Source organism: Pristis pectinata, chromosome 3 (genome assembly GCF_009764475.1).
Source record: "Pristis pectinata isolate sPriPec2 chromosome 3, sPriPec2.1.pri, whole genome shotgun sequence".
In the NCBI taxonomy this organism is placed as follows: domain Eukaryota; kingdom Metazoa; phylum Chordata; class Chondrichthyes; order Rhinopristiformes; family Pristidae; genus Pristis; species Pristis pectinata.
The window spans coordinates 113,607,611-113,623,040 of NC_067407.1; the positions used below are offsets into that span (position 1 = coordinate 113,607,611).

The 15,430-nt window shown below is 37.5% G+C and overlaps 1 protein-coding gene across 2 annotated transcripts in view; it reads left to right on the forward strand.

The window, feature by feature from the left end:
- LOC127568602 (BRD4-interacting chromatin-remodeling complex-associated protein-like) overlaps positions 1 to 14,874 on the forward strand; it is a 44,963-nt gene extending 30,089 nt beyond the window's left edge. For both annotated transcript variants that reach the window (XM_052012553.1, XM_052012554.1), the window contains 7 exons: positions 156 to 372; positions 2,400 to 2,521; positions 3,594 to 3,655; positions 5,272 to 5,420; positions 10,284 to 10,378; positions 10,567 to 10,669; positions 12,372 to 14,874. In XM_052012553.1, the coding sequence (XP_051868513.1) occupies positions 156 to 372; positions 2,400 to 2,521; positions 3,594 to 3,655; positions 5,272 to 5,420; positions 10,284 to 10,378; positions 10,567 to 10,669; positions 12,372 to 13,324 (1,701 nt within the window). In that variant the 3' untranslated portion in view covers positions 13,325 to 14,874. The remainder of the gene's footprint in view (positions 1 to 155; positions 373 to 2,399; positions 2,522 to 3,593; positions 3,656 to 5,271; positions 5,421 to 10,283; positions 10,379 to 10,566; positions 10,670 to 12,371) is intronic.
- The last annotated feature ends 556 nt before the right edge of the window (positions 14,875 to 15,430 follow it).

Sequence of the window (15,430 nt, forward strand, 5' to 3'; positions counted from 1 at the left end):
GTAAAGTGGTTGAATTCTAAATATTACTAGAAAAGATATCATGTGAAATTTGTATTGACTACTCTGATATGTGGAAAAATATTGTTTAGATCGTGTTAAATGGGATGCTAGATGGATTAGTGTATCATTTTATTTATTCAATAACATGGTTGCAGGCTTCTAAGAAGATGATAGCAAGTAAGCAGGAGCCAGTCACTAGCCAGTCATTGGTTAGTTTGGGGCAGCTCTCCAATCAAGTTTCAGCTTCACTGTTTGGAAGTCAGACCCTGCCCAGTTCTGTTCAAAAGGCTCATGCTGCTGATGGCCTACGGCAGCCACAAATACCCAGCTCATTGACGAGTGCAGGGATCCTGGGCAAAACCACGTGTCTAGGTATGTAGGGGAAATTTTCAGTACATGGACGTTGCAACAGGACCTATTGTCTTACATTACTGCTTTGTTAAGAATAATTTGTGAAAAACATTTTTATATACTGCATCTTGAATGTATTGTGGTCATGTTGTATCACAACACTTTGAAACAAAGCAGAGGTAAAAAGTAAAATGAAACTGCTAAAAATTTGCAAAAAAATTACGGAATTTGAAAATAGTAAGCATATCAAGATGCAGATTAAGAGCTTCAGTTTTAAATAAATGATATTTTGGAAACAAGTTATTTAATTTGTGCATGAATACATTTGAGAACATATAAAAGCCCTAAGATAAACTTAACTGTTCAAACTTGTAATCAGTAATTAATACTATCCTCTCAATTTTTTTGAAAAATGGAGCTAAACAAGTGACTCCTTGGTCCACTCATCCCTCCCCCTCCTCAGACACTTCCCCTGTAACCATGTGAGGTGTAATGCCTGTCCTTACACCTCTTCCCTTGCCACCATCCAGGGCCCTAAGCAGCACTTCTTGGTGAGGCAGACATTCACATGCATCTCTTGAGCGTTAATTATTGCATTTGGTGCTCCTGATATAGCCTGCTGTACATTGCTGAGACTAGGCGCAGACCAGGCTTTGCTGAACACCTGTACACTGTCCGCTATGGCCTTCTGGAGCTCCCAATTGCTAGTCATTTTAATTCTCCCTGTCACCACACCAACATGTCTGTCCTCGGCTTCCTCCACTGCTAGGGTGAGGCTAAATGCAAACTAGAGGAATAGCACCTCGTATTCCACCTGGGTAGTCTTCAACCCAACAGCATGAACGTTGAATTCTTCAATTTCAGGTAAACTGCTCCCCCTCTGTCCTTCTTCTCTCTCCTTCCGATCTACTCAGCTCCTCCAACACCTACTCCCCCCCTCCCCTCCAGTCCCCTATCACTCTGTTTCTTTCCCCTCCTGTCCCATCCAATCCATCTGGCCATCACCCACACACTCCCTCCACAGGTTTCCTTACCCCCTCAGTCCCCATATGCCCACCCTATCTCCCTTATCTGATTCCATGCTGCACCTTCCTCTCCTATCAGATTCCATCATCTGCAACTCTGTTGCCTCCACCTATCACCTCCCAGTCCCTGTGGCTATTTCTACTTTTCTCCATCAGCCTGTCGCCTCTCCGCCCCTGGATTCAACTATCGCTTGCTAGCTCTTGCTCCGCCCCTTTTTATACTGGCTATCTTCCCCTTTCTTCCCGGTCCAGATGAAGGGTCTCAACCTGAAATGTCAACTATTCTTTTCCCTCTACAAATGCTGCCTGACCTGTTGAGTTTCTCCAGCATCTCGTTTGTAGCTCAAGATTCCAAGAGAGTTTGTCAAACCTAATGCAGAAGAGAATAGAACCATGGAGCATTGATTCAGGATAAGGAATCAGGCATTTAAGATTGTTGACAAGTTTTTGCTCTCAGGATCGTGAATTTTTGAATTTCCTATCCCTTTTGGAAAGTATGCCATGGATAAGCCATGACATTGTTGATTGGTAAATTGGGTTTGAGGAGCCACATGCTCGTACTCGTGTATTTATGTTCATATTTTTCAGACAGCTGGTAAAATAGGAACAGCTAAAATAGTGATATTGCTGTCCCTCTCCATTACACCTTAACTGCAGCTGAACTGAGGGCAGTTTATCTGTAGGTTCACAAAAGGAATTTTTATTTAAAGTACAATGTTATCAGGGGAAATGAGAACAACTAATTAAACAGCTTAAGAAAATCCTTCATGAAAATAGATTTGAAAATTAATGTCTTAACTGCCTAGAAGATTTTTTTGCATCTCTGCAATGTCAGTTAGCTCAAGACAATACAATAATGTAGAATTAATTAAAATCTAATTAAATACATACATTTGTTTCTTTAATAAAATAACAGGCCAATTTAATCTGCTTTGTATCTTCACATTTCATGTTAAGGTTTTCATGATTCACTTTCTTAAATGTCATTTATAAGGTTCTTTTCTCTACATTTATACATTGTAGCCGTGCAAATGAGTGATGGTCAACTTCACAAAGCTGCTGGTACTTTACAACAGCATTTGGGACAACTACATTCATTGCAGGATAAAATATTAGGGCAGCCAGAGATGCAGAAAATTTCACAAGTAAGTTGTTGGATTTTATTTGTTTTAATACCTTATGTACAATTTGGGCTCTATCATTTCAATTTCTAGTAATCAATAAAAAATGGTCAGCATTGTCACCAGGTTTTTCAAAGTATCTGAAGACTTCAGTTTTACAATATGAAGTATAATGCTAAATACTTCTTTGACTGCTTTGATACTTTTATTCCCAAATAATAAATAGCAATATTAAATTGCTTTACACGTTTGTACATTTCTTGCAGTTTTGGCCCTTTCATCTTTAATGCACATGCCTTGAACTGCCAAAGCCCTATACTCTGGAGTTCTGTTTCTAATACACTCTGCCTCTTTACTTATCTTTAATTCTTTGCTCATTGACCAAATTTATGGTCAGCTGTACTTGTATCTCCTTGTGTGACAAGGAGTTAAATATTCTTTGATCTTTTTCTTGCAAATCACAAGTTTTGCTATGTTAAAGGATAAATATTTGTTTGTTATGTCAATCAATTACAACAGTATATTTTGTATATTGTTTTGCAATGTTGAACTCAAGAAATTTGCAGTAATACCCTTGGTGCTAGTTGTTAAATTATAGTTTTTTTGAGCCATTTAATAGTTTTAGTGAGGAATGTTCAAAAATAGTTTTACTCAGATGGATCTCCTTGAAGTGGTAGAGTATTGTCAGAATTTAGAATTTGTTTTGAAAAGAAACACTATAAGATGAATAGTTATGAAATTCTGCATTACTGGTAGTTAAGTTAATAGGTTCTTAACTAGTTTACTTAAATTTGTTTGCTTATTCAGATATTAGAGAATACAAGATTTTCTCTGTTTGAATTTTTAGTTTGCTTTTGTTTAGCTAACTGCATTTTATTGGCCTCTTGTTTTCAAGCAGTTTTAAATCTTGTTGTTTGGAGTGGCAACTGTAAACATGAATGTGTCTGAACTGTTCTACAATGCTCCACCTCCCACTTGTGTTCTAATCTGCCAGGAGGTGCATAACTTCATATCTACTGACATACTGATGAAATTGTTGTAAGTGCTGGTGTTTTATAATATGGAAGCATATCATACCATGTTTGTTTCATTCTAGTTTGATGGCCAGATTGTGGGACAGAAGAGACCTGCATCAAAGCAACTTACTAAAGAAAGTTTGTATGTACATTTGTTTAGTGGTATACTGAATTTTTAAGAATTTTAAATTATTTGCATTAATAATATTACTAGTATATTCTGTATCTGCCTATCCACTCATGCATGATTAAATCATCGCTTCTTTTGTTTTGCTCCACTGCTGCCTTCCTCTACTATTGATGCTCATACTTCCTCTGTGTCTTTTGCGGTCTTTGCCCCTCTCAGCTGTTATCATCATATCCTCAATATGACATTTGTTTGCATCTGCTGCACCAGTCTGGTTAGGTTGGTTATCCATTGCCAGAATTAGTTTAGCCATTTTCAACAATATTACTTCTCATCATCTGTAACTAAATTCATGGTCATTCTGACTTCAAACTTCTCTACATTAATTAGTTTCTTCTATATCATCCAGATCCAAAAAAATTGTCCAGCAGCTTCTTGTTCTTTTCTCAATAGTTTTATCCCTCTGACAAAATCCAATAGCTGCTTCTTTGATTTTGTGCTTGCCCTACATTCTCACCTATCAGTTTTTGATTCAATTCTAATTGAAATTTTAATTTCTTTCATCCTTCAAGTAATGTTCTTCTATTTCAAGGCCATTTTCATCACACTGATAAGGTCAACTAGAACTTCCATCCACTTCAACTACATCTTCATCTCTAAATGATCCATCATTTCTAAGACTTGACAGTATTGTAATCAACTAATTATCTATCCAGGTGTCCATCTACATCCCATTTGAACCCACAACATTTAGTAGAAGTCACCAATAATAAAGTATGCAACACTGACCTTGGTAGAGCATCTTTGATTGCTTTCATTGACTCTGCAATTTTTGTCACAGTAGACTCTTCATGGGATATTGTCTTAATAGTTTGTGCAGTGCTATATTCACATTACTCATCAGTGTAGTATTTTTATATTCTATGCAATGTGTTATTTGCATTCATGTGTATATTATTGGAACTTCTACCAGAACAATAATGTTCCAATTTCTGTATCAACCCTTTCAAATGAAGTGTTTCAAATTTGAGCTTGTGTGTCATGGGCTGTGGTGACAGGACAAGGTCATACTGGTCATTGTCACTATTCATCTAGAAAGAGGTAGAGCAGACCTTCAATCAGTCAGGCAACGTGGATTGAAAAGTAAGACCTAGAAATTAAAGGACAGACGGCTAACTTATTACCCACGTCCACTTATTGTAATGCTTTGATTTGTTAAGCTGTAAAACTGTTATCCTTTGATAGATGTCATGAACTCAGCATTCTTCAATATTTACTTGTAAGGCATAATTCAGTTTCTCCCCATCATTTCCAAGCTGATATGTTGCTGCAGATAGAGGTTTGTGTCGGGGTTCTTTCCAGGCATCATCTTTACTTGTTTCAAAGCTGTTTCATTTTATATTAACCACAGACATTTCATTGGTTAGTTATTGTTGATATGATTTTGTGTGTGATAAGAGCCAAAAATAGCTTTTAATAATTGCATTGTCAAACAGTTACCATTGCTGTATCTTTAGCACTGCAAATAGGATGACTGGCCATTGTTGATTTTTAGATCAACTTCTAATATGAACAAGTTTTTCTAAAAATTGCATGATTGGCAAGTGGCCTAATTTTATTTTTTATTTAAGGATTCTTCAGCAACTACAAGAAGAACAAAGGAATGTTCTACAACCTGACTATAAAACACCATTCAGGTCACAAGAAGATGCCATGCAAAGGCTTCTACCATATCATGTGTTTCAAGGGAATCTACCTTCCCAAGAGGAATTTCAGAAAGGTAAGTCTCCTGAATATTTTAATTTTACTTTTCTGTCAGATGTACTGAGGTCTAATTTTATGTAGCTACATTTAGGACTCTGGAAATATTATGAGCTGCAATATTTGGAATTGATTTACTCTCAGGCAGTTGAAAGTCCTCTGTGCCCTCATTAGTTATATACTGCAAGGATCTCCTGTTGATTATACTCATAAATGTACGACAGTGTTTTCATTATTACCTGTAACTGATACATTAAAGTTAAAAAGTTATGAAGTATAAATAAATAAATAAACAAACTATTATTGCTGCATATTGCATATGATATGACAGCAGTAGACAGTTGAGAGTGTGTTTTCAGATGAGGAGGTGTTTGGTCACCTTTGTTTTTAAAATGCAAACTTTCATTCTGTGGTTTGATTGCTAAATAAAAAAGGAAAGCAATTACACTTTTGTGAAGTGTTGTATATTGGGAAGATAAACCAGGGTAGAACATCACAGTCAATGACAGGGCCCTGTGGCATATTGTAGAACAGAGATACCTGGGGTACAAGTATATAGTTCCCTGAAGGTGGCGACACAGGTAGAAAGGGTGGTGGCAGAAGGCTTATGACGCACTTGCCTTCATTCGAGTTGGGAAGTCATGTTATGCTGTACAAGATTTTGGTGACACTGCATCTGGAATATTATGTGCACTTCTGGTCACTATACTATAGGAAGGATGTGATTAAGCTGGAGAAGGTGCAGAAAAGATTCACAGGGATGTTGCCTGGACTGGAGGGTTTGAGTTGAGATGGGCTAGGACTCTTCACAGGTGCAAAGGAGATTGAGGGGTGACCTGAGAGGTTTAGAAAATCATGAGGGGCATAGATAAGGTGGATGGTCACAGTCTTCTTCCCAGATAGGGCAGAATAAAACCGGAAGGCAGAGGTTTAAGGTGAGAGGGTAAAGATTTAAAGAGAACTTAAGGGGCAAGTTTTTCATGCAGAGAGTGGTGGGTATATGGAATGAGCAGCCAGAGGAAGTGGTGGAGGCGGGTACAGTTACAATGTTTAAAAGATATTTGGATGGGTACAAGGATAGGAAAGGTTTAGAGGAATATGGACCATATGCAGGCAGATGGGACTAGCTCAGGAAGGCATTTTGGTCAGCATGGACGAGTTGGCCTGAAGAGCCTGTTTCTATACTGTATAACTCTATGACTCTGACATTTTCAGAATCAGGTTTACTATTACAGACATAGATCGTGAAATTTGTTGTTTTGTGGCAGTAGTACAGTGCAAGACGTAAAGATTATTATGTTACAAACATAAATAGTGCAGAAAGAGGAATAGTGAGGTAGTGTTCATGGGTTCGTGGACCATTGAGAAATCTGATGGCGGACGGGAAGAAGCTGTTCCTGAAACATTGAGTGTGGGTCTTCAGGCTCCTGTAGCTCCTTCCCGATGGTAGTAATGCAAAGAGGGCATGTCCCAGATGGTGAGGGTCCTTAATGAGGGATGCCGCCTTCTTGAGGCACTGCCTCTTGAAGATGTCCTCGTGGTGATGCATCATATATCGGTAGAAATTTGCAAGAGTCTTTGGTGATATACCAAATCTCCTCAAACTCCTAATGAAATAGAGCCGCTGGTGTGCCTTCTTTGTGATTGCATCAATGTGTTGGGTCCAGGATAGATCCTCTGAGATTTTGATGCCCAGGAATTTGAAGCTGCTCACCCTTTCCACTGCTGACCCCTCAATGAACACTGGTGTGTGTTCTCCAGAATTCCCCTTTCTGAAGCCCACAGTGAATTTCTTGGTCTTCCTGAAGTTGAGTGTGAGGTTGTTGTTGTGACACCACTCAACCAGCCGATTTATCTCACTCCTGTACGCCTCCTCGTTGCCATCTGAGATTTTACCAACAACAGTGGTGACATCAGCAAATTTATAGATGGTGTTTGAGCTGTGCCTAGCCACACAGTCATGAGTGTAGAGAGAGTAGAGCGGCGCGCTTGTGTTGATTGTCAATGAGGAGGAGATGTTATTACCGATCCACACTGACTGTGGTCTCTCAATAAGGAAGTCGAGGATCCAGTTGCAGAAGGAGGTCAGAGGCCCAGGTTTTGAAACTTGTTGATAAGTACTGAGGGGATGATGGTGTTGAACGCTGAGCTGTAATCCATAAGCAGCATGCCATATGTTTTGTCGAGTCCTGATGAAGGGTCTTGACCTGAAACGTCAACTGTTAATTTCCCTACACAGATGCTGCCTGACCTGCTGAGTTCCACCAGCACTTTGCGTATATTGCTCCAGATTCCAGCATCTGCAGAATCTCTTGTGTCTGATGTATGCTTTGCTGTTGTCTAGGTGTTCCAATCCCCTTCCAGTTTTGAAATTTATGTTAATTCATTCGAATTGTTATTTGAATTTCTTTTCAGTTGTTCAAACCCAGGAGTGCACTGAAATGTTTCACCACTCACTTAGGTAGCCACTTTAGTTGTTTTAACCATTACACTCTAAAGGACAGAGAACTTTGTTTTGCTGCAGCACTCCCAGTGTTCATTATGTTTTTTTGCTCTGTTTCAGTTTGCAGGTTTCAGTAGTAGCTTAACTTTTGCGTGTCAATCATCAGGAACTTACGATATATCAGTTTTCAGAGAATTCACCAAATTCCCAAATACTTTTTCTTTACTAATAGTTCCTTTAGTTCCTCATTCTCACTGGACCCTTGATTGTCTAATATATTTGTCAGGTTTTGCTTAATTATTGGCATCTTAAAAAAATTAATTGTAAGGTAAAGTTCATTTTAGGTTCAGTGGTGTCAATCAGTGCCTTAAACAGTCTGAGCGTTCTTTGTTTGAATGTAGATTCATAAAGTTCTGTATTCATCTACTTGTACAATGGTGTTGCTCTGGGATGTAAAAGTAACAGATAATTTGGACCACTGCTCATGTATATCCTGTCTGAATGCAGACTAATTCAGGTGAAGAGGAATAACTTAATAAAAATTATTCAGCTGCTTTATTCTGAAGATACAGAACAACAACCCACCTGATTAAATTCAATAATTCCATAAATACATTACGTGTAGTATAGAGGTAATGAACATAAGCCACTCCCGCATTTCAGTGGATTGTCTTATTGACTTCAAGTTAATTGTTATCATCTCTCTCTGTCCTCTCTGTAATCCATCCTATCAATCCTTTGTTGTCTGACTGCCTTCAGCTTTCACAGCTCTTGTGTTTTTAAAAATCCTGACTTCAACTTGTAGTTTCTCCCCAATGCCCCTCTTAGCCCCCAACAGAGAAAAAAAAACTCCTCTTGTCTTATTAATGATGATTTCTGAGTTCAAATGAAGCATTATTACAGCAGCTCGGAGTATAACTGCTCAGTAGAATGATAAACTATATTTCATTTTTAGAACTCTTTGGTTAAGGCACACCAGCTGATCAATCCTTGCACACTCACTTTTTGTTTTAAAGTTGAAACCTTGAGAGCCAACTTCAGCTCAATAATATAATTTTTAACATATTTATATCTTGGACATCCAACAGCAAAGTCTCAAATAATGAGACGTGACCCATCTGCAATTTCAAAAAAATGTGTCAATTTGCTTTCCATTATATAAAAAATAACTTAGCAATTTTTTAAAAAATTCAATTCTTTGGAAAAACACTTAAAGAATCCTAAAGTGTCCAGTGAGTCACACTATGACTTTAAGACAGTGATTTATTTATGGATTTGGGTTTATACCTTGATATCAGATGTTGATACCAGGACTATCAATTGAAAATGGGCTCTACCTGGCGTTACTCAGTAACAACTGTTTCTGGGTCATTTTGCAGAATGGCAGAAGTTATTCAGTCCATTGATATCCTTCCACCTTGCAACCCCACTCCCCCCCCCCCAGCTGCCCTGCTCCAATTCCTATCTGCTGGTCCTCCCTCCACAGATATGACCTTTGTCTTGGCTGTGTTTTTCTCAATACATTCTGTAGTGAAGAAAGAAACTGTACCCACTGTTTAGTATTATCAATGACCTTAGAGTAGAGGTAGGGAGGTTAGTAGTGGCCCACCTCTTAAATGATCTATCTCAGGATGAACCTCTCCAGTGAATTATAACAATTTATAATTCAAAAGAAGGCCATTCAGCTGATTGTATCTGTGTTGAGAAGAAGCTATCCAGCCTAATCCCACCATCGAGCATTAAGTCTGTGGCCCTGCAGGTCACAGGTCCAGAAAAACATCCAGGTACTTTTTAAATGCAGTTAGAATTAGCTCTACCACTCTTCAGGAAATGAGTTCCAGACCTCAGCTACCCTTAGGATTTTCTTTTTCCTTCCTCCTCTCCTGTCTGATCCTTTCAGGTTTAATCTCTGCTGCCTGGTTTTTGATCACGTCCTCCCTCTATACAGCACGTCACAACCACCACGAAGGGAAATAGGTATCCTCAATAGGCACCTTCCTCTGCACACTCAGCCTCCACCTTACCAAAGTAAACAACCCTAGATTATCCATTTTTTCCCTCAGCTACAATTGGCTTTTATTCTTGACTACATAGTACTAAAAACAGAATTTAGGAGTTTGCTTCTTGCAAGCCTGCTTCTTGCTTCTTAAACCTTTCAAGTCTGAAAAACAATTAATATTAAGTTGTTTAGAGTGATATAACAGGAGGGAAAAAAAGTTACTTATTAGCACCAAATGTGTGAGAGTATTGGCTGCCACTTGAACTTGATTCTGTACACTTCGTTTCTTTGAAGCCTGTGGAATTGAATGTCAGAGGGTGAGTAAGTCCATTAGGTAGTACTCTCAAACACCCTTAGTGTGATTGACTGAAAGTGAAATTTTCCATCATTGTGCTTTGAGATTGATAATTGTTATTAATTGTGTTCATTTTTTTAACCAGTGGATAATGAATTTGAAGATGTTTCTGTGCAATTACTAAAGCGGACTCAGATGATGCTGAGCAAGTATAGAAAACTGTTACTGGAAGATGCAATGGTAAGCACTATTAAAATATGAATGCATCTGTTGGACAATGTACATCCTATATTTCCAAAATGGCAAAAGTACAGCTGCGGGGAACTGCATTAAAATAGCATTATCAGCATTTCAGTATATCAGCAATTGAAAGTAAAGTTGAACATTATTTTGCCAAATTATGCTAATCTTTATTTGTTTGGCTTTAGCGAGTAAATCCCTCTGCTGAAATGGTTATGATTGACCGAGTGTTTAATCAAGATGAGAAAGTAGCCCTTATCCAGGACAAACGGTTTTCCTTGGAGGATTCTGGTAGGTGCTATGGCACTCTTTGTGACTGGATGTTTGTGTAGAGATCTGCAAATTAAAAATGTATTTTAAGATACTCAATTCCATTAATAATGAAAAGTTAAAATATTTTGAAATGCTTACAGTGCTAACTTTGTGAACTTCTTTCAGGATCTTGACTGGTCCTATTTTCTTGTAAAGTAACTGGGTAGAGACTGATCATCCTATCTCTGTTAACAATGGGAAAAAAATACATACATGTAATGAACTCCCAAGATGATTGAGGGACAGGGAAACTTAGGTTAAACAAGGTGGACCAGGATATTCAGATTGTTGTCAACCATTAATGGGGATGCAGATAACAGAGCAGTCAATTTTTCACTAACTATCCTGGTTAACTTTTTTAATTTGTCAAAATCATCTTAGGAGCAGAATTAGTGGAGAGATAATGAATAAAAAATCCGGTAGTTCATGCAGTGTGAAGTGATGGGAAATTGGTCATAGAGTCATACAGCATGGAAACAGGCCCTTTGGCCTAACTTGTCCATGACGACCAAGTGCCCATCTAAGGTAGTTCCATTTGCCAGTGTTTGGCCTATATACTTCTAAATTTTTCGAATCCACGTACCTGTCTAAATGTCTTTTAAATGTTGTTATTGTATCTGCCTCAACCACTTTCTCTGGTAGCTCATTCTGTATACACACCACCCTCTGTGTGAAGAATTTGCCCTTCAGGTCCTTTTTAAATCTTACCCCTTTCACTTTGACCATATGCCCTCTACTTTTTGATTCCCTCTTCCTCTCTCCCCCCAAGACTTTATGCATTCACCTTATCTGTGCCCCTCATGATTTTATACACCTCTATAAGGTCAACCCTCAGTCTCCTACCCTCCAAGGAGTAAAGTCATAGCCTGCCCAACCTCTCCCTGTAACTCAAGCCCTTGAGTCCTGGCAACATTCTAGTAAATCTTCTTTACGTGCTTTTAAACTTAGTGACATTTTTCTTATAACAGGGTAACCTAAAATGTACACAATAGTCCCAAGTGTGATCTCACCAGTGTCTTGTACAACTGCAACATAATGTTCCAACTCTGATACTTAATGCCCTGACTAATGAAAGTCAGCATGCCAAATGCGTTCTTCAACACCCTGTCTACTTGTGCTGGTACTTTAAGGGAACTATGTACTTGTACTCCTAGGTCTCTCTATTCTACAACAGGTTGTATATCTTTGCTCTCATCTACACATCAGATTTCTTATCATGAGAGACAATGTGCAAAGAATATGTGTATCTAACAAGGGCAAACAGGTACATAAATAACCATTATTTTCTCAACACTTGCTATTATTGGCGCTTCAGCAATGCAATGCTAAGAATGCCAGTGTTTGCCACCCTGAATTGCAAAAGTAATAAGGGTAACATTTAAAAAAAATTGTAGAAATGCACTGAAGCCTACAAATCACTTGCAGGCCATCTGTTTTCATAGACAAAGACAGTGTTTTGAAAGTACTTTAAAAGGATATATATCCATTCCCAGAGGCCACCAGCTGCACTATTCCAATTTAGTCATCATAGATTAACTGCTAAGTCAGGGACATTTTTATTTTTACTAGACAAGCTAAAGACTCCTATCTCAACATGCATGAATATTTTGCTGAATATTATAGTGTTGATTTAGTGTTATACTGCAGTAATCCATATCACTTTTTCTCTTCCTTTATTCAGATGGCTATTTGGCAAAGTTTTGTTGCTCCTCATCTGTTTTTGTAAAATCTGCTGCTGAAACACAACAATTAACTACTGATATGACGCCACACAAGTCTTCAGGCAGTCACAGTGGGCAGCCTACACCAGTGAATACAACTATCAACCAAAAAAGTGAACCTTCAAAACTGGTCCATTTAGCTTCTTCTGTGGCAAGTGGGATCAAGGCTGTCACAAATTCTTCCACTGACAGTCCTTGCATTGCTAAATCGTACAACAGCAGTAGCAAAGAGCTCAAACTAACCATCAAGCCAGAGTCAGCTTACAGAGCTGGAACACAGAGTAAATCTTCAAAAATTCAAGAATGGTCTGATATTGGAAATGAAGGAGGTAAAAGTAATGCTGGCTCTACGTCTGCTTATGTAGAGGTTCAAAGCACAAAAGGTTGTGAACCTGTTGTTGGAACTGTCCAAACTTGTGATGGAGAAGAAAATAGGTTCAACGTCGAGAAAAAGCACAGTAATTTTTGTGATAAAGTCACTGTAGAAAGTCTAATGAAGGAAGGACAGAACCGTGTTATTAATCAAATTAATAATTCCATTAAATTGGAACATGATGAGGGTGACTCACAGTTGCCTTGGCATGACCAGTCACAAGACAAAAGTGCTAAAAGTTCTAAACAGCAAGAGTTTACATGTGTGCAGATTAAAGATGCAAAAGAAGCTCAATGTGACACATCGCTCCATGAACATTTGGAGAGTGCAATCAATAGCATTTTGGATCTACAGCAAGCTCAGAAACCTTCTGATAATGCAATCATCAAAAATAGCTCACCTGAAGTTGAAACTCCTCATTTTTCAGCCTTAGCTCCCGTGGAGAACTATGTAGAAAAATGTATACCAGATCATAATGAAGGCATCAGAGAAACAGACTCCATCTTAGAAGCAGCAGTAAATAGCATATTGGAATGCTGATAATGTGACTGTAAAGAAACAGAAATGACAGATTGTCAACTGCGTTGATAACTTATAGGGATAAAGATGGGAAAAGTAGCACATTACTCAATACTGAGAACAGGCTTTTAGTGTTCCTGGAAAGAGGATAAATGCAGTAGAAACTAGGAAATAGATTTATTTTGAAGTATGACTAGTTTGAGCTTAGGAAGGTCTATTGTAGTTTGTACTTTGAAAATAATTATGGTGGCACAAGGTGCGCATTAAGTCATTTGTTTAAAAGACGTGAAGGGAGATATTTAATTTAATTTCTTTTTTTAAGGCTCTAATTTCATGTAAAGTGCACTCTTCAATTTCAAGAGTGCTTTTCAGTTTATGGTAGAAATTTATGTTTTTTAAATTGATACTTTAATGTATAAGTGTTGTTTTTGGGTTATTTTTGTCTTTCATATTATGTAAGACTTTTTGAGAATTGAGTGCCAATAAGTTAAGTTTTGAATAGTTAATAAGCAACATTCCCACTTAAGTCAGTTTAAAACTGGAACTCTTGATGATGAGGTGAAAGTCTACTTCATTATTCATTTTCCATTTTTAATACCACTATCATTATATAAGGAAGGCAACTTTAGGTCTTAAAGACTGAAATTGAAAGCACAGTGTGTGTGTCCATGCTGTGATTTGTCAAACTGTAGATCTAAAAAATGATTATTCCATTCCCATTTTGCAGACTTTTATTGTTTTTGTCTTGCACATGCAACTGTAAGCTTCCTTGCATAAGTGAAGAGCACAAAATACACCGTTAGATCAGTTAGGCCTTACAAACTGACATCACAAGAAAAATAACATCACTTATGAACTAAATGGTACAGTGTCTTTTATTTTAAACTCTGATTTGTGTAGTGTTCAGCTCTGGTCCTCCTTAGAAATGCTTTGTACACATTTTTAAAATATTTATAAAGATTTTTTGTAAAAAAAAAAGAAAAAAGGAAATGTCAAAGTTATTTTTGTTATGTTAGTTCAGTACCTATATATAAAGCATGGTAAAACATGATCAGAGTGAATTATTAAGAAGTATTTTAGTTAGATGCTAATGAAACACTGAATCAACTTGTCAAATGAGCCAAAGAATTCAACAAAACTGATTTGTGTTGGTCTTTTAATTTATTGAAGATTATCTGTGTATTCAAATTTGTAGCACTGCAGGCTAGTGGCAACCATTTTTCAATATTACAGTTTATTTGAATATTGTGTTGTAATTATTTATTTTGGTATTCTTTGCATGAAAAGTAACTGAGTGATAGGTATAACTAGATAGTACAGTAACATTAAGAATCTTTGAATTCTTAAATAATGGCAGAAAATTGGAAAAATTGTTTTGTGATATGGGGGTTATTTCTTATAAAAGGAAGTATGTTTTGTGAACATTTGTTTAACTGCTTTCCTGCCAAAGATGAAACCTTCTTAATTTTGTCATGTATTTTTAAGGTTAGTAAATTGAAGATTTGTATACACATAAAGCAACAATAGTCCTTGAGTTGAATCCCCAGCCTTAATTACAATAAACTAAGGAAATGGCATGTTTCATTGGTTATTAAATTTGTAAAATCCCCACTCGTGAATTTTTTGGAAATATTAAATATTTTGAAGGTTAACCTTAAAAGAATGTTGTGAACCATCTAAAATCTAAAGCAATGATACTTAAGACACAACTAAGCTAAATCCGAATATCCAATTTAATCTACCTTTCTGAGTTGCATTTATTCAGGAAAAATATTGCTCATTCTTACCTGGTCCCAACATTCACAGCACAGCCTGAGTTGAAGTGATAAGGGGACAATTGAAAAGCTCACAGATAGAACAGCTGATTTGTTGTAAGGGTCACATACCAAACAGAATATTGCTGTTCTAACTGTTTACATGCCTCCCTCTGTAGTTGGGATCTGCCACTGGCATCCACAATATTTACAATTGCAGTTCAGGGATTAGTGCACATTAAACATAGGGATGTCAGCCCAGTGGATCCAAACTGAGTGCTGGCAGGACTCTTAAATTAGTGTGTTTCCAACCAGCAGATCAATTGACCAATTACTTGTGCCAGTTTTTAAGGCGAATGCTCTCCATTTGTTC